Source organism: Cyanistes caeruleus, chromosome 14 (genome assembly GCF_971803275.1).
Source record: "Cyanistes caeruleus chromosome 14, bCyaCae1.hap1.1, whole genome shotgun sequence".
NCBI classification, from domain to species: Eukaryota; Metazoa; Chordata; class Aves; order Passeriformes; family Paridae; genus Cyanistes; species Cyanistes caeruleus.
In genome coordinates, this window is record NC_141714.1 from 4604327 (window position 1) to 4628093 (window position 23767).

Sequence of the window (23767 nt, forward strand, 5' to 3'; positions counted from 1 at the left end):
AAGGGCCTTTGTCATTGCTTTGTCAGCGCCCAGCCTGTGAGGTAAAACACCAGCCATGGCAATGTTTCAGCACACATTTATTGCTGCTCATTGTTTCCCTGCAGTGGATCAGAACAAAGGTCCCTATTGCACATAGATTTTTATTTTTGGCATCCTTAAAAAAAAAAAATTGCACAAGACTTTTTAACCACCTTCCCCTTGCCCCTATAGCTGACTGAACACACAAATGAGATTTTTCACCTGCATGGTGGATGTGGTGATACTTCCCAGACATGGTGGTGTGGGGCTTGTGAGTCAGTACAAACTCAGGGCTGAACATGGCTTTCGTGTTTGCATACAGTGAGAGACACCCTAGACTGGAAAACATGCCTGGACGATCTTTGCAGACACTTTTCTACTGCATGCAACAGATAGTTGTGGCTGGATGTAATTGCCCATTGAAGGGTCCCTCTGGGGTTTGGTCTGTGGGACTGGCTCAGCTGCTGCCCAGATTTCTCTGGTCAGGCAGTAACAATCCAAGCTGCACGGTGAGAATTCCAATACAGTGAGTTTTTACACCTTTTATGGCTGCACAGGGTGAATGAGAAAACTTCAACCTGGGAACATGGGGTGAGGCCTGCCTGGGGGTGCTCCGTGCCACATTCATCATCCTCCCCGTTTGTGAGAGGAAACCCTTGGATTGAGAAGGGAGGGGTTTGCTTTGTGTGCATTCCTGCCACGCCAGGAGACATCTGCCTGGAAAAGCCCCCGGTCTGCCACTTGGGACTGCTGCAGGGAAAGTCAGCTGGGTGCTACAGCAGGACTGTGCTTTCCCTTGCCCACGGAAGGCAGGTAACTGTGCTCTGAGCTAACCTGGGCTCTGCTGTAGCCCCTGCTCTGCCCTGCAGTGTCACAGGAGGTGCCTGGCCCCCAGGCAGCCTCTGTCCTGTGTTTGTTCCCCCAGGAGGGGAGCTGTGGGCACCCTGTGAGTGTGTGTGAACCGAGACCATGTCCGTGGAGCAGCAGAGGAGGGGAGCTGTGCTGGGCTGTGGGGCAGGGGAAGTTGAGGAGGTGTTTCCCAGTGGCTGCAGGATGGTTGATGGGAAGCAGATGGGCTCGGGTGCCCCTTCAGTAGACCCAGGAGACAGGCACCCACTGTGGAGAGCTGCAGGCCTGCTCAAAGGCTTCCTGCAGCAGCTGGAGGCTCTCTTCCACATCGTTGTTGACCAGGGACAGGTCGAAGTAGTGTGCGTACCGGCTCCGGATGCTCTCCGAGTCCTTGCGGAGCTGCTGCAGAGCCTCTGACTGCAAGGGACAGGACAGTGCTCAGGAGAGGAGCTTCACAGCACACCCCAAAGGGAAACGCCCTCCCAACACCAAAACTCCAGTGGTTGTGAAGAATCGGAGCACAGAGAATCCTTAGAGCTTGTCTGGTGGGTCAGGAGCTGTTGTGTCATCTCTGGGCTTGTGTCTGGGGCTTTTGCTGGACTTCATGTGGTGCTGGGAGCATCATGTTACCTGCCAGAGTGAGGCCAGACCTGCTGGCTCTCCTATCCACCTTTAAAATGCTCTGTGGCAGCTCTCAAGGAGAAGGTTCACAAGCAGCAGGCTGCTCAGTGCTCTGGTGGGCATTCACCAGCTCCAGGCCTCAGAGATTGGAGGTGGGATCCCTGCAGGATGCTCACTTCCCCACTGGCTTTTGACCACAACAGCACCAGTTGGCCGAGCTTTACCAGCCTCTCCACTGGTTTTAGTGCTGTACCTCGATAGTAAAAGCCAAGCTGCCACTTCCCTCCTGCCAGTGTGGCCGGGCTGCCCAGCTTGTGGGGGCATCCCAGGGGTGCAGCTCTGCCTCTAGCAATGAGGTCCAGACTGTTTCCACATTATTTCCTAATGGAGCTTGAAAGACAGGCAGCTTCTGTGCCTGGGGAGGAGGGACAGCTTGGGGTGCAGTGCTTGGCTGAGCTCTGCTCTGAGCAGATATTAATAGATGTAAACGGTCTATTATTATATCTATATCTAATAATTATATAATTACATCTATTATCAATAGATGAAATAGACCTAAAAATACATTAACAGACCCAAATCAGACCAGTCTTCGCTTTTTTGTTAGACCACCTGGGTATGTATCACAACAGTGATACCTTTAGTGGTCAGCAGTAAAAACGTATCACAGGTGGCACAGTAATATTAGTAACACCACAGCCTCCCTCAGGGCACAGCAGGCTTCTGTCTTTAAGGTGTTTGCAGCAGTGACAAAATTTAAATGTAATTATTACTGCAGGGGCAAAAGAAAAAAAGATACTGCTTAGCTACCTTCATCTTGAAAGAGTTACTGGAAATATTCATCTCTTCTTAAAAAATTAATTTTTCCTACACTGTGGATGAAGCCAGCAGCTGTCGGGGGTGGGGAGGGAGGGCATGCAGCAGTTTCTGTTCCTGTGAGCTCTGCGGGGTCACATTAACTCTGCTGCATCCCTCCCCTCGGAGCTGCAGGGTTATATTTAGTGCCTGGCAGCAGGGCTGGCCCTGCCCACTGCAGCAGGATGAGATTCCTCTCTGGAAGGAGGCAGCGGTGGGTGACAGTGGCCCTTTCTGTTCTGAGATCTGTCCCCTTCCCCCTGCCCCAGCCTGCTGCATCAGGCAGTTAATGTGTCTCTAAATACCTGCACAACACTTGCTATGAAGGTGGCATAAATACCCTCTCTGCAAACTATCTGCAGCTTAAGCTTTACAAACACAAAGTTAATAGGTTGGAAGAGATGGCCGTGTTGCCATTGAATCCAGGGGGAGCACAGCTCTGGGTTTTCTTGTTGGCCTCTGTCTTCCCATCTCCCTGCCAGGCTGGGGTGTGGGGCAGGGTAGGCAGCATCCCTGCATCCAGGGGGCTTCCTGGGAAGAGGTAGCCCGTGGCTGCCAGCCTGATGCTTGGCACTGAATGAGTTAACTGCGCTATCAGTGCTGCTTTAATCCTCACGTTAAAGGGATCAGCATCCTAATGAGGCAGAGAATGAAAGGAGCAGTTGTTTGTGTGTCTATTTGCATAGCTGATGTTGGGATAAATGCTCCTGCCCCTCTGCTAGGCTGTGCTCCCCACTGTGATTATGCTGCTGGGATGAGGGCTGCCAGAGTCTACAGCTGCAGGAATTGGCAGTTCCTGTTTCTCAGCTCTGGGCTGGGTTCTGGACCACCAAAAGCCAAGCAGACAGGAATATGCTGGTGGGGGGCCCAGGGTTGCTGCAGCAGGTGCTGCCATGGATCAAGAAGCCAGAGGGGGACAGGAGGGGACAACCCTGCCACTCACCTCCTCTGCCTTGTCTGTCGGGGCAATGAAGACTATGAACGGGGAGAGCTCGGCCGTGCGGACAATCTTGAGGGTCTGTGGAGAGAGGGGTGCAGTTAACAGAGTGTGGCCCTTCCCCAGGCTGGGAGCAAGCACAGCATCGTGCCTGTGACTCATGGGGGCTGTAGAGACACCTCTGGGGACATGAGCTCACTGGGTGGATTCCTGGGAAAGGGTCCCTGCACCCATTCCCACAACAGCCGGGCTGTGGCCTTGCTGTCACAGCCAGCTGTGTGCTGTGACAGGAACACCCTCACTGTACCCGTGTCTGGGGAAGGGAAATGCCACCCCAGGGCTTGCTGGCTTTCCTTTGGGAAGAGAAGGCAGGGCCAGTCACAGCCAGCACCAGGTAATGCAGTCTGTGGCAGCCCCTGACCCCCCACCCCCTCCCCTGCTCCCTACCTGGGGCTCGATGTCCAGAATAGCGACTTTGTCCTGCTGGTGGATCTTGTGCACTGTTTCAAACTTGGTGCCAAACATGTTTCCCTGGTAGCTTCCAAACTCCAGGAACTCATTGGCTGAGATGTCCCGGGTCATCTCCTCGGTGGAGACAAAGTAATAGTCCTTCCCATCCACCTCATTCTTCTTCTGGGGGCGTGTGGTGTCTGGGGAGGGAGAGAGAGGGTGAGTGCTCGACCCCAGAGGAGAGGGGAACAGTGGAGGAGGCATCAACACTAAGCTGTACTAATCCCCTGCTAACTGCTTCGGACAAGTAGGGACCTCAGCCAGCTGGGGACAGGCACTGGATGAAAAGGGTGAGGTGTCTGTGTGTGGGTGCCTCTGTGGCTGAAGGTGGGTCCATGTGGGACTGCAGGCAGGGAGGCCTTACATGTGGGGACTTCTGACTTCAGGGGCATGGAGGAACATCTCCCCACCTCCCACCTGCTGTCAGAAGGTCCTGGATCAAAGAGGTGAGAGGAAATGCAGCCTGTGCTTGGTACTTACATGGGGGTGGGTACATGAACTTCTCTGGGTTGTTGCTGAGCAGAGCATTCTTGATGTGGCTGCGGCCCACACCACTGGCCCCTGGAGAGAGAGAGAGATGGACATTAGAGCTGGGCTCAGAGCAGCCTGGTGGGAGATGCTGGGGTTGTGTTTTCTGGGCTGGTCTGTGGTGTCTCCTACCCCTGGAAGAGGCTCTTCATGCCCTGGGGATGCTCATCTCCAGCCCCAGCCAGGGCACTGCTGCCTGCAGAGCAACCAGCCTGGCTGCACTGGGTGGGCTGCCCATGCCTTGTGGAGTCCACCACAAAGTGCTCAGTCCCCACAGCGTGGGAGCTCTTGCTTTGGTGCAACTGCAGAGCTGCTTTTAATAGACATTTTCCATGAACATACTCAGGAGTTGCAAATGCCTGAATTAACTCTTCCCCAGCATTGCAGCACAGATGCCTGACCATGCACAATGCTGCAGGGAGGGGGTCAGCCTATGGAATGACTGCTGCAGGCTGAAGAAATGTTCCCCAGACCTTACTGGGTCTTGAAGGGGTGGGTGTGCTGCCCCAGCCCTTGTGCAGTCCTGGTTGCCCCTGGCTCCCAGCACACAGCCCCTGTGCTGCAGAGGATGCCTGGGACAGGACCTACCAATGAGCACCAGAGTCTTCCTCTTGAAGGCAGGCAGCCTCACCACCTCCTCGTAGGAAACGACATCCAGCTGGTCAAAAACTGGGGTGGAGGAGAAACGAGACATGGAGGGGTCAGAAATGGCTTGGCCACACCAGCATGACCGTGTGTGTGTGTGTCAGACCAAAGCCAGGTCAAATGGACAGGAGTGGCCAGGACTGGGCTGGGAGCTCATCCATGTTTGGCTGCTTGGGAAAAAGAGCAGCACCAACAGCAGGCAGCATGTGAGGGGCAGAGTGGGTGCTGGGGAGCTGCCAAAGAAGCCAGGGCTGCTTTTGCTCAGTAATTCTGCTCAGGACAGTAGGACCTGGGAGCTGGGTTAGAGGCAGCAGGATGCTGCAGGGAGCTTGTTGCTGGGGGAGCTTTATATATCTGAGTGACTTTAAGCCTTGTTTGCTGCTGGTTGGAGCCACAGGCCAGGCCAGGAGCCAGCAGTCCCTGGGCACCCACCTTTGCCAGCTCTTTGCTCGGTTTAGCATGGGGTGCTTGCATGGGTGGCTGAGGGGCAGTTCCCTACCCGACCAGGCCAGGCCTTGGCAGCTGTGGGAGCAGTTCAGGCTGTTCCCTGGCTGCTGAACACTCAGCTGACAGCTCAGCACTGCCACTGCCTCCCCTGTATCCAGCAGCCTGTGGGATTTGAGGCTGGGGAGCCTGAGCTCACAGGGCCAGGACTGCAAGGGATTGGCACCAGGGGAGAGTACAGGAGCTCAGTGCTGAGCCAGCCCTGGCCCTGTGCTCTACATGGGGACACAGCTGTGGCCACATGAGGAACATGAAGATTGCAGAAGATACTCAAAAAGCTGACAGCTGTGGGGTATCCTGAGATTCCACTGCTGACACAGCTGGGCTGTTTGGTTGGAGGACAGACATGGCCCTGCCTAGAGGGAGAGGGATGTCCAGGGCTGGGGATTGAGCCCAGTGCCCTGCTCACACTTACTTGAGCTGTGCTTGGCCAGGTATTTATCTTTGCACTTCTTCTTCTTCCCAAAGGGGCTGCAGCTGGGGGATTCACTCTGGCTGGGCTGGGTGACGCTCGCCACACGCCTGCCAAGAGAGGAGCACACCACCATGCCCCAGCTGTCACCCCAAGCCCTGGGACAGCAGCAGGATTGTCCCTCAGACTTGCAAGAGAAACAGGCTGGCTGCTGGGACAGGCAAAGGCTCACCCTGCAGCACATGAAGGGGATGTTTTCCTCCTTGTCCCAGCAGTGACACTGGTGTCACCCAACACAAACTCCTGACAGCTCAAGGTCACTAGTCCCGCCTCCACTCCCAGATCCAGCCCTTCTGGGCAAATCCAGGGACCTACCACTCCTGCAGCTCTGGAGAAGGGATGAGTCCTGCTGACTCAGTGCAGGAGCCCTCCACCCGGCCCTGCCACCAGTTGCTGTCATCCTTGTTTATGATCTGAATCACATCACCGATCTGAAACTTCAGTCCTGCTTCCTTGCAGGGGATCAGGTTGTCTTTCTTGGGGTCATAGTCAAACTGTGCCCTCATGAACATCTGCAAAAGACAGAGGAGACCAGAATCAGCATGGCCATGCAGAGTGGCTGAGTTTGGCACCCACACTGCATTCCCAAGCAGTGACTGCAGAGATGGCTCCGGCACTAAGTCCCTGCTCCTTTCCAGGCCCCAAAAGGCTGTGTGGGGAGAAAGGAGATGCACAAAGCTCAGGGGGAAAGTCTTGGGCATGGAATTGTAGTGAGATGTGGTGGTGAATGGATGAGGGCATCCTGGCCTTACTGGGAGCTGATGACAGGGGTGCTGCCTCTAGGCACACACCCACCCACAGGCACTGTTCAAACCCTGCCATGGAGCCTCCCTGCAGTGCCCTGGGTGCTGCACAGTGCTGGTGAGTTTGGCCAGCCACAGAGGAGTCTCACCAATGTGGTACACAACTGGGGTCTGCAGTGGAGTGAGCACAGAGGTGATGATGCAATAGAGACCCCAGGGACAGCCATGGCTCAATCTCAGTGCTCTGTGCTGCCTTTCCTCACAGCTGGGCAATCCCTGCATGGCACAAGGCCTTTGGGGAGCCAAGGCTGCAGTGCTGTATCCATCCCTGCCTTGGGGTTTCCTGGTCCCTTTGGTATCAGCTACTGTCACAAAATTACAATTCATCACAGCTGCAACTGCAAATGAGCTGCTGCTATTGCTTCCCAGGCCACTGTGTACCCTCCTGAGGCTGGGGAAGCCCCAGGGACCAAGAAGGTGTGAGAGTTTGCTTTCCCTGTCCCTTCTGCTAGCTCAGCTCCTTGGGAGGTAGTCTACAGCACCCACTCCCAGCAGGACCCTGTCAGGACCAGAACGGAGGCAAAGCCAGGCAGAGTGTGGAGGATTAGGAGTGAAAAGCAGAGTTTAGGGAACACTGAGCATGACCCTGGCAAGTTACCCTAGAAACATAGCACAGGTAGCAAGGGGGAAAAGAGTTTCACATGGGGTGATGCCTATCCCGTCATCAGATGTGATAGGCAGAAATAGATAGGATGGAAACTCATCCTCCCTCAGCAGGGTAGACCATGCAGTCCTTGTTCCACATTAAAACCATTTCCCTCAGCTGTGCTGCTGGAGGCACAGAGCCATCAGGACACAAACATGGTTCCCCTTCACTGCCAGAAAAGACCATATGGATCAAGCTGTGACATGAGAGCACTCACAAAAAAATGGAATTAGGAAGAACAATAAGAGTGGAATCTCCTTTCAGGATGAGGACTGCTGCTTGCTTTGAAAGCACTCTCTGGCACCAGGAAGCTGATCATCCACACAAACACGAGGGATACACAGCAGGCACTGCCCAGAGCTCTCTGCTCCTGCAGCACTGGTGTCCCCAGCCAGGACACTTTGGAAAGACCCCCTACAGCAGTTAGGAGCTGGCATCAGACAGCTCCACACATCACCCACAGCTGCTCAGGGCTCTTTGCCTGCCTGCTGCCAGCCCCTCTCTGGGGCTACTCAGCTGCTAATCAAGCTTCAGCATGAGAAGTCTTGGTCTTTTAAAGTCAAAGGGCTGCAGGGGATATGCTGGAGGGGACCTCAAGAGCCTTGAATGCTCTGTGCTTCTTCTCATCAAGCCACTCCCAAGCAGACCTGCAAGAGCCACTCGGCCTCATGAGCCAGGGCAGGGGAACATCATGATGCCAGATTTCCACCATCCTGCCTGGCAGGCACTGAAACAAAGGTGATGGTGGGGATCCAGGAGTGGAAACAGTCCACTCTTGGTGGTGGTACTGCCACAAACAGACACAAGCAGCTGTGGCTGTGGGGAGCAGACAGCATCACTGCTCTGGGCACTGCAGGACGGAGTACAACTGTGCTGGGAAAGAGTTTGTCCCTGTGTCTTTCCCAGCCTCAGATGAACCAGCAACTGCATTCTTTTCCTCTGGGGTAGATTTTCCCCTGGCGTGGAGTTGGCCAACTGGAGCTGGCTGGGTCAGACAGGGAGGGCAGATTGACAGCAGGGAAGGACAGGCATGGGCCAGTGTTTAATAAACACATGAGCAAAGCTGGTTGAGCAGGACTGGGGACAGCATGGACTAAGGAAGAAACAGTCACCAACACTTGCCACCACGTTTAGAACATCTTCTCTCGGTAAAGAATGACATGTGCTCCCTCAGCCCAACCCAGCACCATCCAGCCCCCACCCTCTGCCTCTGAATTCCTCTCCTTCCCCTGCCTGTCCACAACAGGTTGTCCATGACATCCCCCATGCACTGGGGTTGGCTCCTGCACCAAGACAAGACAGCAACCCAGCTAGCAGGCCCTGAAGTCTTGGCAGAGAACACAGCCCTCCCCACCATTCTACTTCAGCCACAGCAGGACTTCCAAGGCAAAGCCACACAGGTGTCACCCCCTGGTGACACAGCATGGCCCCCACATCCTGGCAGTGACAGCAGGTGCAAGGAACTGCTTTCCTCCCCCCCACTGCTTCCTTCCTCCCACGCTGTGTGCAGCGGCATCCGGACCGACGTCACCTTTCCCAGGGCTGGTGCACCCGGCCTCGGTGACAGCAGGGACCACAGAGCCAGGGCTGCCCCACCATGAACAGCCATGGCTCTGAAGGAGACCCTCAGGTGCTCCCTGGTGTGCACCTGCCACTGCGTTCCCATCCCCAACCAGCACTGCTGGCTCAGACATCCCAGCCCCGTGTTCCTATGCACACTTTGGTAAATACACCACACAGGCCCAACATATGGTTGTTTGCACTGATGTAAGCAGAGGACAGGTCCCTCCAGCAGCTCAGACAAGGCAGCCCCTTGCCCTGGCTGAGCACAGCTCCCTCCCCAGCGCTGGTCCTGCATGGTTTGCTCTGGTCCCACCCTGCCCCACAGCCATGTCCCAGCACTGCCCACAAGTCCAGAGGCTGCACTTACCTGGAGAGCAGGGAGGCGGCTTTGCTGGTTGGGAATGACTTTTAATGAGACCATCCCCTTGGTTTCTTTCTAGTGAACAAAGGGGAGAAAGAAGAGTTGGAGGAGGTGGTGTCTGGAGGCAGGTCAACAGCAGCAACCTGTGCAGGGAGGTGCTGAGTGCCAGGACCTGCAAAGGCAGGGCTCCTGCGTACCCCATCGTGCTGTGGTGCTGGGGGACACCACAGCCTGGTCAGAAATAGCTGTGCTTGGCTTTGCCATGCTTGTCCCATTCCCATGGGGGACACCAGCACCCCCACAAGGGTCTGGCTGTGGGCACTGCTAAGCACCACCAGAATGAAAATGGAGACCTGCATCATCTCCACCCTGGCTGCTGCAGTGAGGCACCTGGGAGGAGAGGCTGATTCTTCCAGGTGTCCTCCATGTTGGCCCCTTGCTCTGGCCCTCCTGGTGGTATTAGAGGCCCAGCACTCTCTTGCCTGCCACAGGCCAGTGCACTGTTGCCTCACATGCATCACCACACCCCCATGGTCCTGTGGGACAACCACATGTGCAGGCTTGGAGGGGCCTCCTGGGCAAACCACTCTTCTCAGGAGACAAAGACAAGCTCCTCCTTGATCCTGCTGTCTGGAACAGGGACATCCTGTGGACCTTTGGCAAGGCCAAGCCTCCTGCTGCTGGTGGAGGTCCTCAGCAGCACCACCACCTCCCTCCAACAAGGTGTCATATGCTAGGCATAGATCAGGATCATCAATGTACAAACCCAAGGCAGGTCTGAGGCCCTGTCCAAAGCTGTCTCTGGCAAGGGCCTGACAGGATCACCATGAATTAGCAGCAGGCAAACAGCACCAACATGACATGCATGTGTGGCTCAGATCTGCAAGAGCAGCCAGCCCTGGGCTGGAGCTGCACACCAGCCTTGGCAAACAGAGCTGGTTTCCAAGCTCCACGCAGGATCAGCACATGCCAGGGACCCAGTAAACAGCCTTCAGTGCTGCTCCAGGAGGCCACAAACAAGCAGCAAACACAGACCCCAGCGGGGCTGCATGCAGGATGGTTTCTGCCACATCACAGTGCTGTATATAGGCAGCTGTGTGCTGGCTCTGGTGTGGGGGTGAATGCTCACAGCATGCAGGCCAAAAGGGTCCTTCCCAGAAAACAGCCCTGACACACACAGATACCTACCAGCATCTTCTGCAGCTGGTCAACTGAGTGGTTGCTCGCACTCTGCCCATTGATTTCTATGATTTCATCACCCACGTGAAGGGAGCCTGCCAGCAATGTGAGAAACATGAAAACGCAGAAAAGGAACAAGAGGTGCTCACCAAACCAAATTTACACAGCTCCATCAGCCTCCAGAGCCAGGGCACTGCAGTGTTTGCCTGGCAGTGCTTCTGGAACCACACATGCCATCTAAGCACATGGGAGGAAAGCACAAGGGGAATGAATTCTTCCCCCTCCACCCAATACACATACTGAGCCAGTCTGAAGGTCATCAGGCTGCTTTCCACTGCATGGAAAGCGCTTTGGACTGGTCAAAGCACCTGCATCAGCATTTCAAACACAGCCCCAAGTACCTCACCTGAAGCCAATCACATCCTCCATACAGAGCCCTTAACACAAGCATTCCTGACTTTGTGTGTTTTCAGTTTATATACCCAGGCAGATTACAGCCTCAGATATACTACTAAAAATCAGGCTCCAGTAGTGTTATTGGAATGGCTCCTGTCTTATTTTGGCAGTGGTAAGCACAGACTTCCCACTTGGATCCAAGGCTGGAAAAGCAGCCTCTTCTAAGCAGAGAACATCTCGTATCCACGCCTCCTTGGCAAGACCCAAAACCAGAAAATAGCACCTATTTATTTCTTTTGGCACCTTCTTTTGGTCTGCAGGGCCAATCTACAGGATGCCTGTCCCACCTGTGCACTTTAGGAATGGGAAGAGCTTCCCCCATGGTCTCCGGGGCATGATCCATCTCTTCTTACAGTGACCCCATCATGAGACAGAGACAGATGATCTCCAGTTCCTTTTTGGGAGAGCCCTTCCCCCAACCCTTTATTTATCACTAAAGCCTCCAGTGTTTTAACTTGACAACCATGCAGAGAAACCAGTGAGTCCCAAGTTCCTGACACATCCCTAGGGGAGGAACAGACACAGATGTCCATGACACAGGGGAAAGTGCTGAGGACCTGCGTTACTGCTGCATGGGAAGAAACCACCTGCAGACGTGCACCCCATGCACTGCTTCTACAAAGGCCTTGTTACCTTGTCTGTGAATCATGCCCCCATGGAAGATCCTGGCCACCATGCAGCTCTGCTTGTCATTTTGCTTCAGCGTGATTCCCTGGAAGACAGGAAAATCCATGACTGCTCACTGCAGGGGAGAGCTCTCCTCACAAAGTCCTCTCCAAGCCCACGTCCACAGTGGGCTGTGCAGTGGCTGGGGGGAAGACCCCTCTAGGCCAACTTAGGCTGCTTCAGCTCCTCTTGGCACAAGCATCACCACCCTTTGTGGGGCTCACTTTGGGTCCCTGGCAGAAGGCAGAGTCCAGCACCTTTTTCACATGGCTGGGATCTCCAGTGACCTGTTCCCCTCAGGGTCAGCCTGCTGGCACAGCTCAACCTGCCCCTCCACCCCCCGGGTGCCATCCAGCTCTGGGGCCTTGCCAGGTCTCACCATGGGCTCCTCGGTGACCTTCTCGAACTGGACAAGGCGGATCTTGCGCACCTCGCGGCTGTTGCTGTGCGAGGGGCTGCCCAGGGTCGCTGAGCCGTTGGTGTAAATGTCCTCAGTCAAGGCATTTGGGGACTGAGTCATGGCCTGTCGGGGCAAAACAGAGACCACAGTTTAGGGGCTCCACCTGGGAATGTTGGATCCCTGCTCTGGGGCTGAGCTACTCAAATGTGTTAAGGTGCCTGCAGCACAGGTGGAGCATGGCGGAGGAGAAGACACTAAGGGCAAGGAAAGTAAATTAGCAGAAGAATTTGAGCCTTGGAGATGTGGATGTGGGTTTAATCTGCAGTTTTCCAGCCTGGGAAACACAGGAGGTAAGAAAACTTGGGAAAAGCTACAGGAAGCAGAAGCCAAAAGAGTCCATAGCTGATCTTCTGAAGCAAAGAGTCACAAACACTCCTTGTGTGTCACAGCAGCACTTGGCCCACAGATGGCTTGTTGCATAGCTTGAAGCCCAGGACATCTTCAACAAGTAAACAGAACAGTTTGGGACACACCTCTAAGAACTGGAGCCAGGCTTTGTTCGTGCTCAGTTTGCAAGTTGAACCTTTCCTGACCTACATCTCTGGGCAACTGACATGGTGCAGAGCCATGTACACAACATCCAGTCACTGAAGGCAGTGTGCTCCCAAGCCAGCCAGAAACATCCCACTCCCCTTCCCAGCTCCCAGCTCCTTTCATGCTGGTTTGTACTGGGCAGCCAAGCACAGGCTTTCAGTCCTGAGGAAACCTCTGTTCTTGGTTTCCAGCACGTGCTGGCACCAGGCCTGATGGAGAGTGCTTGGGGTGCCATACAAAAACCTCCAAATCCATCTGGCCTGGTGAGCTTCTCCCTCACAGCCCAAGAAAGCCTGACACAGTCCTGTTAAATCCCTCAGACATGCTGGACAATGTCTCCACACAGCTCACAAATGGACCTGTTTATCCCCAAGTGCAGCGGACTTTCCTCAAGCTCTCCCAGATCAGTGCTGGCCCAGCAAAACCCAGACCAGCTTCAACCTGCAGCCCCTGCGTGCCCTCCTGGCACAAATTCCCACACCAGCCCATGATGCAAAACAAACCCTCCTGACTGTCCCACTCCACACCAGACTCCTGGCCCAGTTTGCAGCCCTCACCCTCCCTCCCAGCAGTGCCTGAGCTGAGGCACAGCCAGCAAAGCTGAAGGGATGCCCAGCAAGGTCCTCACCAGCGTCAGTCCTGTACCAGCAACGTGACCATGCCCAGACAGGCAAAGCCAACACCTCTCCCCACCACAGCCCCGCTTGTCAACTCGGCATCAGGGCCAGAAGCTCCATGCCAGGAGCTGGGAAATATCAGCCTGACCCCCCCGCCCCAGCTTGCCCTCAGCCACCCCAGCCCCCTGGCCTGGAGCAAATGAGAAGCAGCAGCCCCACACTGCCAGGTGGGGAGGCAGATCTGGTCAGCCCAGGGGAAGGCTCATGAAGAGCATCCACTACTGGGCTGCAGCCATGGCACTAAACCACAATAATATGAGCTTTGGTAGGGATGAGCTGGAATCTGCTGGCTGAAACAGTGATCCAGCTCTCTGCAATGACAGAAAGCAGGGAGGGAGCCAAAGAAAGGGGCAGCAGAGTCAGGCATGGTCACTGTCACAGCCCCCAGAAAGGGCACTGGTGGGATGGGCCAGGGAGGGAAGGGCTCAGGGAGCTGTGTGCCCATGATGCAGTGATTTATTTTTAAGCCGACTACTTCCAAAAGTGCCAACCAACCTCCTCTTCAAAAGGGGACCACGTGGGCTCCAGCTGCCAATGGTTTAAACGTGGAGAAGAAGGCTGAATCCCAGCCCAGAACAGCACCCAGGTCATGGACTTGCAGGATGGAAGCAAGAACAACTTGTATCCATCCCCCCAAGCCTGGCTTGCCAGCACTTAGCAAATGCTCCCACACCATTTGCAGTGCAGAGGAACAGATCCAGTGTGCATGCCTAGAGCTGTCCCACAGCTCTCTGTCAGCTGTCCCCCTCTGCCAAACCAGCAGGTGCAAGGAGGAATAGGAGGACAAGGATCTTCTGCAGCTGGACCTGAGGCCAAAGTGCCCGTGAGGTGGTTGGAGTCAGCACAGATCATACTTATCTTGGTCATGTCTTGGAGAAGTGTTAGACCATGCAATTCCTGGCTTCAAACATCTAGGCTCAGCAGAGCCTAATGACCCAGGACACAGCACAGTCTGCTCCAGGGACTGGGAGTTCCCATCCTCACCATCCCCATCAGCTGAGCCTCCTGGCCCCGACCTTTGCTTTTTGCTGAGAGCTGGAAAAAACACCCAGCCCTCGATGCTGACGCAGCACCAGTGTCTCCCTGGTGACTCCTGGAGAACAAGGTCTGTCACCAGAGACTGGCTGCTGTGCCTGGGGATGGCCACCAGTCACTCACTGGCAACTCTGAATGCAGAAGGGTCCTCCAATACCAGAGCCATGCTGGGATGGTTTGGGCTTTTTTGCTGATGGCACTGGGCAGCCAGTGGATGGTGATGGGAAAATGCCTGGGTCACAAAGACAACCAGGATCCTCGGGGTGGCAGATTCAGCCCTGATGCTGCCACCCAGAAACAGGAGATGTGCGTGGCTCTCATGTCCCATACACATGAGCTGGCTGGCTGGATTGCCTTGCACTCTCCTGGCAGCTGCCACGCTCTTGGCTGTCTTGGCCCAGCATGGTCTGTGACCTCAAGAGCCTTCTGAATCACACTGCTGACAGGCCAGACTCTGCTCCTTGTGCACTGCTCCACAGGAAACTTTTGTGAGTGCTGCTGAGAGCCAGCGTGGCCACCAGCCACTGCCAGCTCTGCACAGCCCTGGGCTCTGTCACTGCCAAGGCCAGTGCTGGGGCAGATGTGGGGCAAGGAGGCTGTGGGGCTGAGCTGTGCAATAGGGGTGCTGGACAGCCCAGCACCCAGCAGCCCTGTGTGCCTTGCAGCTGGCTGACAATGGTACAAATCCTCCTGCACAAATCCTGCTCCAGTGGCAATGCACACAAGAGCCAGCAGCTCCATGGGTCAGACAGAGGTGCCCCACAACCCCCTGTTTGCCTCTCAACTTTCCTCAAGGGCCCAGATTTCTGCCCCTGGGGCAGAGGGAAGTGTAGCAGTTCCTTGGGCAGTGTTTACCAACAGGGAATGTGGTGAGGATCCCAGGACTTGGCATCCTGGCCCCCAGTGGGGTCAGCACTGTCTGCCAGGGTTGCTGCTGCTGCTGTGCTGGCTCCACCAGGCTGCATGCCATGGGCAAATCAAACATTAACTGGGCAGCTTGTTTGCAGGAGGCTGAAGCAGCACTTGAGGAAAGCAGCACTGCAGTGCAAAGGGCAGGTTCTGAGATTTGGTTCCTGGGCTTTCCTGGCTGCCCTAACCAAGAGACTTTGGAAAAACAGGGCTGCCTGGTGAGTACCTGGTGAAAAGTACTGCTGGTTTTGCCAAGCAGGCCCCCAAAGTACAGCAGCTTGGATGCAAGAAGGAACCCTGGAGCCAGGTTTCTCTGGGATTGCCCTCTTGGCTGGCAGGAAGACACACTCTTCTCACACTGTGAGGAACAAAATCCCAGCTCCCTCCATGAATCATCACCCCTCACATTATAATCGCCATGGGGGCATGCAGGGAGTTTGGGGCACTTCTTGGTGCACATATGCCCTGATCCAGCAGTATTTTTTTCCTCCCACCCTCCAGTGCTTCCAGCCTTGCCTCCCTGCCCATCCAGGATCCGTCCAGCTCAGTCTTGTACAGCTTAAAAAATACAGCAATGTGTATAAAAAGCAAAGTAGCAAAAAACTGAGCTTGGGAGCTGCTTTAGGGCTACTCCAGCAGGCTGGAGACAGCAGCCACGTGGACATTTAATTCATTCTGCCAGGTACTGACATCTCAAGTCTGCCTGCACAGTCACAGGAACAATCTCACCTCAAACCCTTTCTACCAGTATGACTGAAGTTTAAAAACAAGAATCAAAGCACCAAACATTTAAACCAAAAAGGACTACATTGCTGACACAGGGAAAAGGCCCTGCAACACTAACAGGTCTCTGTGGGAAGGGGAAAAGAGAAATTGGAGGGATACAAAATGGTCCTGGCAGCCAGAAGGTGCTGCCAGCTCTGTGTGCCCTCACACTGACTCCAGATCACAGAGTGCTGCAATGGAGATGGGCCAGATTTTCAAGGGAGCACAGTCAGCTTTGCTGAGGCACCACCTTCCCACCAGAAAAGGCTGATGCAGCCCTCCAGATGTGTTTGTGAAGCTGGTAACCTCCAAGGGACAGCCGGAGAAACCACAACACTGACAGAAGGAGGAGCTGCCCTGCCACTCCATCCCAGCTTCCAGAACAAGCCCTGCAAAACAGCTTTTTCCTAGTATCTGTTACACATAGCAACACAGCAAAATACATTTGAGATTAAAAAGTTGGAACCAGCCCTCCCCACTTCATTAGTCAAAGCCAGAAGTTTTAGCTCAGCTTTCAACCAAGTTTTACCTGTGGTTGATTCAGGACTTTGTCCCTGGGAACTGTGGCCTCAGTCTGCTTTGGAGCTGCTGCCAGCTAGATCCTGAGAACTGCTGCCCAGAGGCAAGTGCAGCGTTCCCTCTGCACCCTCAAGATCACCTCTCCCCAGAAATACCCTCCTTTTGTCCACCAAACTCCCAAAGGTCACGTTTGCTGCCCATTTTACAGCTGGGGAACTGAGTCACAGATGATAAAGGGACAAGCCCAAGGTCATCCTGCCAACCAGGTGAACAGCTGGGAATAAAGCCCACACCTTTCTTGTAAATCTGTACTTGTCAGTCAGGAGATACAGCAAAGATACACAGGCACATGCTGAGGCTCAAGAGGAGAAGCCTGGGACTGTTTTCTAGCAATAACATGGCTTCCACTTGCCATGATTTGCATGCTCTGTCATCACGTGAGGAACACAGGACAGCATTTCCCAGCACGTGGCTCTGCCACAGAAAATGCAGAAGAGAAACCTCCCAGTCACCCTGTTTGATTCCAGACCAGGATGAGGCAGACTCAGCACCCTTCCCAAGAAGGGACATTGCTGCTCTGCAATGTCCTGGTGTCTCATGGAGGGGCCACAGCCACCGCGGGCCAGCACCATCTCTGCATGCCCATGACACAGAGACAGGTATCTGTGACTCACAAGCTCAGGACACTGCTGGAAGCCAGCCCTTCAGAGCTCCTTTTGAAAGGCCTCATGCAGATCTCAGTTCACCATATCTCCCTTTATCCCTGCTAAAATAATACACCATAACACCAGGAAGCTGTAGGGCAGCTCCTGCACTTTCCATGCTCTGCTGCTATTGGCAATTTATTCTTGCTCTGCAGCCAGGCAGGCCCTCTGCCTGGATCTGGCAGGCAGAGGGATGGGAGAGCTCCTCTCAGCAGCTGCCTGGTCCAGATGCTTTGCTTTAATTATTTTTTTCCTACTGTTTTTTTCAAAGCACCCTGCCAGGGTTGAACCATGAAAAGCAGATGAGCCACTGGTGTGAGACAGATCTGACAAGCCTCTTTTGCACGTTTAAGTGTCCAATACGATGGGCAAAGGACGGGCAAAGGACGGCACTTCAGAGAAATTTCCTCCCTGCTCTCTCTCAGAGGCTTCCCACAGTTGCAAGGGAACCTTAGCCCAGGCACATTATGCCATGGCTTCACCAAGGATGTCTTTCAAAGCTGGAAATCTCTGCCGGGAGAAAAGCACCAGCTGTTTAACGCTGGCAACTGCCGACCTTCTCCTGGTTGCACCCAAGCTACCCCAGACAACACTGAGTGGAGAAAGAGCCCACCCAGCCGAACCGAGAGGGCTCCTGCAGCCTGCTCCCCTTCTGTTGAAGGTGGGGTGTTTGCGGCCATCGGCTCACTCCCTGTCCCTGGCAGGCCCGAGAAGGGCTGCCCGCATCCTCCTTCCCTGGGGAAGAGACCCCCACCCTCCTCCAGCCCATGCTGTGGACCCGGAGGTCGCTCAGCAGCTGAATCAGCTCATGTGACAGGCAGTTCCAGTTCAGACCAGCTACAACTTTGCAGCAAAACAAGCACATCCGTGCGTGGCAGGATGCTGGAGCCTTCCTCCCCTGCACCCAGCTCCTTCTGCCCTGCCGGCTACGCTGGCTGACCATTCCCCGGAGGCGCCCCAGGTCCCCAGCGAGCATCCCTGCTCCCGGGGCGCCGGGGACCAGCGCAGGGCACGCAGCTGGATGCGCAGCCTGGTCCCTGCCTTCGGGACCTGTGGGGCCGTGCTTCGCCCCGCATGTGCGGGTGGGGCGGGATGGAGCGGGACCCCCGGGGGAGCCGTGCCGGGCCTGAGCCGGGCACAGAGCGCTGGGCTAAGGGCCCGCAGGAGAGCGGGGCACGCCGGGGCTCCCTGCCGGGGCTCGGCGGGGATGGAGCCGGGAGCGGGATGGGGGCCGGGAGCGGGGCGCAGGGTCTGGGGGCGTACCGGGCCGCTCACCTCGGGCTTGGGCCGGTTCTGCAGGAGGTGCTCCAGGTAGAGGTCAGAGAGCGCCGTCCTCATGCTGCTGCTGCCGCCGCCGGCGCTGCGCCCTGACTTGAGAGTCATCGCGGCGGCAGCTGCGGCCGGCCCCGCTGGCCCCGGCAGCGCTGAGCGGCCCGGCCCGGCCCGGCTGCGGCAGCGCCGCGGGCTCCCGCTCGCTCCGCCCGTGTGCGGCGGGGCCGGCGGCGGCCGGGCGGGGCCAGGCGGCTGGGGCGGGCCGGGGACGGGCCGGGGACGGGCCGGGGGGCTCGGCAGGGCCGCCCGGCGGCAGCGAGGCAGAGGAGCCGGGGCGGAGGAGGCGGCACTGTCAGGGCCGCGCTCGGCCTGCCCGCCGCCCCTCAGCCTCGCCTCGCCGCCGCGCCGGGGCTTTTCCCCCGTGCCAGTGTCCCCATCGCGTCAGGGCTGTGCCAGCCCTCGGCCGAGCCTGCCCCTGGTTGTGCCCAAGCACTCAGATCACAGAGTGCACGCAAGCTGTCCCAAACGGACCCGCAAGCGCCATCGAGGCCAGCTCCAGGCCCTGTGCAGGACATCCCCAAGAGCCACAGCCTGTGCCCGGAGCTCTGTGGGGCTGGGGCTGTGACCGCTGTCCTGGAGAGCCTGTCCCAGTGCCCGACCACCCTCTGGGTGAACGACCTGTTCCTAACATGCAGCCTAAATATCCCCTGACACAGCTTCAGCATGAAGCTGGGTAACAAGCATGAGCAAGTCGTAACTGCAACGAGGTCTGTGCTCGGTCTCTTCTCCAGGCTGGACAGACCAAGTGACCTCAGCTGCTCCTCACAAGGCTTCCTCTCAAGGCCCTTCACCATCCTCGCTCATTTGGAAACTCTGGGCAGAGGCCCAGCAAGGGCATGGGGAGCACCTCTCCAAAGTGTCACTGGTGTGTGGGTGACTCTCACAAACCAATGGTCATTCCTGGGCTCTGCCACTGTGCAGAGCTCCAGCATACCTCCAAGGCAAGGAGACCCTTCACATATGCACAGATTTGTTGAACTCTAGCAAAGACAGCCCTCTTCTTGAGCTGTTCTGGGTCTCCCACCTCCTTCAACTTGCATGGGTGGGATGGCAAATCCCTGCATTTGTGAGCCACACGTGGTGCAAAGGGCTTCTGTCAAACCATTTCTGCCCTTACTGTAGGTCTTACTGATGAGAGGGTCCAAGTGAAGTCTGAGCTTTATTTGAGGATGGAAGTTAACTCTGCTGAATTATTCTTTAAGAAATCATTGAAAGGGTTTTTCACACCATCCCTGGGATCCTGGAGGTTTAGAAGTTGCCATGTGCCAGACTCCCACACTGCTGCTAGATGAGTTCTCCAGGCTGAGCTGGTCTAAAGTTACCCTAAGAGATACAAGAAGGGTGCAAACTCCTAGAGAAAAGAAACAGGAAAACAGAGAGGAGGGTGGGAGGGGAAGGGGAGAAGAAAGAAGGAAAATCCATCTCATGTTCTGACAGCAAGTTTCTCATGCCTTGTGGGAACAAAACTGTTCCTGACTGGGCTATAAGAAAACCTAGAATGCTGTGAGATGTAGGGAAAAGGAGGTGTGGGAGATGCAGGCACTGATGTGACTGACTCCAGCAAGCTTCTTCTAGTGCTACCAGGAACAAAGAATCCCAAAGCACACAGGACTGGGAGTGCTCTTCCCAGCAGTCCCATTCCTGTGGCAGCTGTTGAGCACTTTTGTGGGATCGCCTGCCTGGAGTCCTGCATTGTCTGGACATAGCTCCACTTCTTGCCCTATCCTCAGCCTCACACTGCCCATCTAGGGCCTTAGGCTTTGTTGAAGGCATTACCCCACCTGCCAGGATTTATGCCACCATCAAGAGGGCTTGGACCTGCTTGAAGAAGACAGTTGCCAGTCCACTGAGTAAATGGGCTGTTTATTTATCTTATATGTAGAGCAGCTTGAGAAGGGTACCTCCAAAGAGGAGCCAAAATCAAAAAAATAAAAAAAAATTCTTGGGCAATTATAGTCTTACAATGTAAGTTCCCCACCCCTCACATGACAGTTCTGACCACTAGTAATATTAGGATCTGGGGTGTTCTTTACTGGGTTCCCTCACTGTCTCTAGGTGGGCTGTTCCTTCTCTTATCTCTAAGACTGCTGTGTCAGCTGACTTAATGATGGTAGCAGCCTTCCCTGCTTCCTTATCTCCCAGCTCAAACCAGCTCTGGGGCCCCCTTTTACTTAACTTGGTAAAAGTTCAGCCTATCTGGGTGGAAATTTGCAACTTGTAGTCTAAGGCTTCAGCAAATTTAGCTCCTAATGCTAAGCAAGCTCTGTGTACCAAGCATGTGATAGGGTTGAAGTGTTAGTAGGAGATCAGGTGAGTCAATACCAGGAGCAGAAGAAAGACAGCTAAATGGGCCATGTTTTGCAGCTGCACCTGGTGGAACCTGTGGCCCAGACTGTCTGCAGAGTTCCCTGGACAGCCTGATTAGGATGAGAAAATAATGGACTAGAAAAGTCAAAGGGTGCCTGGCTGCCTTCAGCCCCAGCAGATGTGCCCGCCAGGCTGGAGAATACTGCTCGGAGCCTTCATCTTCCCCATCCCTGCCCAGCTGACCAAGAAGGCTCTGCAGAGCACTTTGTAGCATCCTCACCCAGCAGCTGAAGCAGCCTGCGAGGAGGAGGGGGGAGGTGGACACACACTGGGATTGGTGGGGCATGGCTTTGAGATGTGCTGAAGGCAGGGCCCCTTTGTGCAGGGCTTCTCTTTGCCCTCACGGGCTAGAAACAGGCTGGTAGAAACGTGGAGTAGGAGGCAAGAGATACAGAGAGCAGAGACAAGCCCTGAAGTTAATCATGGAATGTGTAGTAGGAGGGAGAAATGTGACAAGAGACACCTGACAGACAGAAAAATGATGTTTAAGTCTGTTCATTCCCTCTTGGTTGCATATGGGAAAAGTGAGGTGGAGGAGGTGGTAAGCAGCTTGGCCACAGCTCCGTGGCTGAGCTTGGATTTAAGCTGCGGTTGCCCAAATCTGCTTTGCTCCCCATTGGCCATGGTCCCTGCTCAGGTGCTCTCTTCAGCCTGATACTGCCTGTTTCTGTTATGTGCTGGCATCTTTTTCAGAGAATGGTGCCCACCTGCACAGCTGCAAGAGCTGCAAACACTCCGCACACCGGACTCAGGGGAACCACACCAAGAGCTCTCCATCCAGCATGAAGGAAAGGCCATTCAGAAACCTCCCTGGCCCATGGCTTATCTGGCCAAGCATTGAAACTTCACACACTTTGGCTTTCAAATTAATCTCTGCTTGAGCTGTAATAGAAAGAGACAGCCAGGATGTATTTTGTCTTCCTGGAGATACCAGAAAACTGTGTGAGCACAGATCACCTAGCCCAGGCAACCCTGGCACCTGAGCCATGAAAGACAAAAGATCCCTGGGGTCCAGGAGGATTCATCCAGGTAGCCCGTGAGGCAGCAGGGCTCTTGGCAGGGTTGTGACTGGGCAGGGCATCTTCTGGCTGAAAGGCAGAGGGCTTCATGCTGGTCAAGCCCTTCCCCTGCGCAGAAACGTCTGTGGCTGGGGGAGGATGTGATGCATTTCAGATCTGCGTCGTGCTGTGAGGAAACAGCGTCTGGTCTCTGTTCCTCACAAGATAAATGTCAAGACATGCTTCCAGTAATGGATGCCAGAACTTGGCAGGCTCAGACACATCTGCCTGCTTGCCTGCCCACTACTGCTCTTGTTCAGCACAGTCCCTTCCCTGCTGCCTGGCAGGCTGGAGAACATCCTGGAACTGCTCAGGGCTGGTGGGTGAAGGCTGCTGGGACGCCTGCAGAGATTTCAGCTGTGCTTCCTCTTTGAAAATAACCCAGAGTAGGCTCTGGTTCGCAGAGCTTTTCCTCTTATCTAACTCTGTGTCACCAGACAAATGTGCCACAACATGGCAGCGTCTTTCTGGAGGGAAAATGAGTCTGAGCATCCACTGGTAGAGGCCCTGAAGGGTATTTATGCTTCAGCTGGGCTGAAGCACAGGAGAGATGGAGTTGCCTTGGAGCTGAGGAAGGATGCCTTGAGAAGGGTCTGAGGTGGTGGGTTTTGTCCTCCCAGGCTGAGGGCTACTCTGCCTCAGGCAGGGGTGCTCCCTTTGAGAAGCTCCTGGCTCCTATCCCTCTCTTCAGGCCACTGCTTGCCAGGCAGCCTTTCCTCACCTTTGTGCCTGGTTATTGTCAGAATGCAATTAAGCCAAAGGCTGATTGCATCTCCTGCTTGGGCTGTAATGTAATCACTGCCAGGGCCACAGCAAAGGCTCCCTGTACAGCAGCTTGGAAAATGTGGCAGATGCATGAGGCTTTTTCAAGCCGTTATTTGAAACATCAGCTTCTGATCTGCCCTGGGTGTGGGTTCCCAGACAGGTCACACCACTGGGGTGGTCTGCAGCACATCTCCCTGCTTCCTCTAGACACTGGCCATGGAGGGGAGCATCTCTGTGCACCACACAGCCCTGTGCAGCTGATGGCAGAGCAGCCATCCCTCACACAGCCACCCTGCTCATGGCACAGCCCTGGTGCCCCACCACAGCTGTCCCCTGTGCTGCTGGCAGAGCTGTTCTTGGACCTGCTGCAGGCCACGTCTCATACAGGTGTGAGCAGAGACTGACTGATTCTGATTCTGATGCCCTGGAAGTTCACAAGGCGATTGCTGGATGTTGCTGGGCTGCTGCAGCCATCCTGCCCATCCCACGGTGACAGCACCCAGCTGACTCCTGCCATTCTCCAAAGCCCCCTCATAACCCTGCTTTCCCTGCCACACCAGCTGACTCCTGCCATTCTCCAAAGTCCCCTCATTACCCTGCTCTCCCTCCCACACCAGATGCCAGAGGCTTTGTGGGGCCAGCCAGCTCCCCCATCACACATGAAGGACTCACTGCCCTGGCACAAGCTCTCACAAGCTGCTTGTAGGAGAAGTGCTGCCCAACAAGGAAGGCCCCACACCTTTCCCACAAGGGTGCTCCCCACCCTTGTGAGGTGGCTGTTGTTCTGGAAGGTCTCCAGCCCATGAGAGGAATGAGGCAGGAGCCAGTGTCACCCTGCTCATCATCATTCCTGGGAGGGGAAACATCTGCCACTATGTTGGGTAGGTGCCAGGGAGGGAGAAAGCCACAGGTATCAGGAAGATGGCTCTGGCCCACTGCACACCTTGCTGGGGATTATGTCAAGGTGGTCCATGGGTCAATGTCCCACCAGAGTCATTGGGAGCCACAGGCACCCAAAGAACTCCTCCT

General features: G+C 55.3%; 1 protein-coding gene across 2 annotated transcripts; it reads right to left on the minus strand.

Moving 5' to 3' along the window:
• Positions 1–60: 60 nt before the first annotated feature.
• MPP1 (MAGUK p55 scaffold protein 1) lies at positions 61–18723 on the minus strand. 2 transcript variants are annotated; one of them, XM_023926970.2, is made up of 12 exons: positions 18492–18723; positions 11993–12136; positions 11581–11659; positions 10501–10586; positions 9319–9387; positions 6255–6451; positions 5883–5989; positions 4907–4987; positions 4271–4351; positions 3728–3930; positions 3287–3361; positions 61–1284 (listed from the first exon to the last, which is right to left on the minus strand). In XM_023926970.2, the coding sequence occupies exons 1-12, from the start codon at positions 18597–18599 to the stop codon at positions 1108–1110; spliced, it is 1407 nt and encodes a 468-aa protein (XP_023782738.1). In that variant the 5' UTR covers positions 18600–18723; the 3' UTR covers positions 61–1107. The 2 variants fall into 2 exon arrangements, with proteins under 2 accessions (XP_023782738.1, XP_023782739.1); XM_023926971.2 differs by lacking the exon at positions 18492–18723 and adding an exon at positions 16523–16718.
• Positions 18724–23767: the final 5044 nt, after the last annotated feature.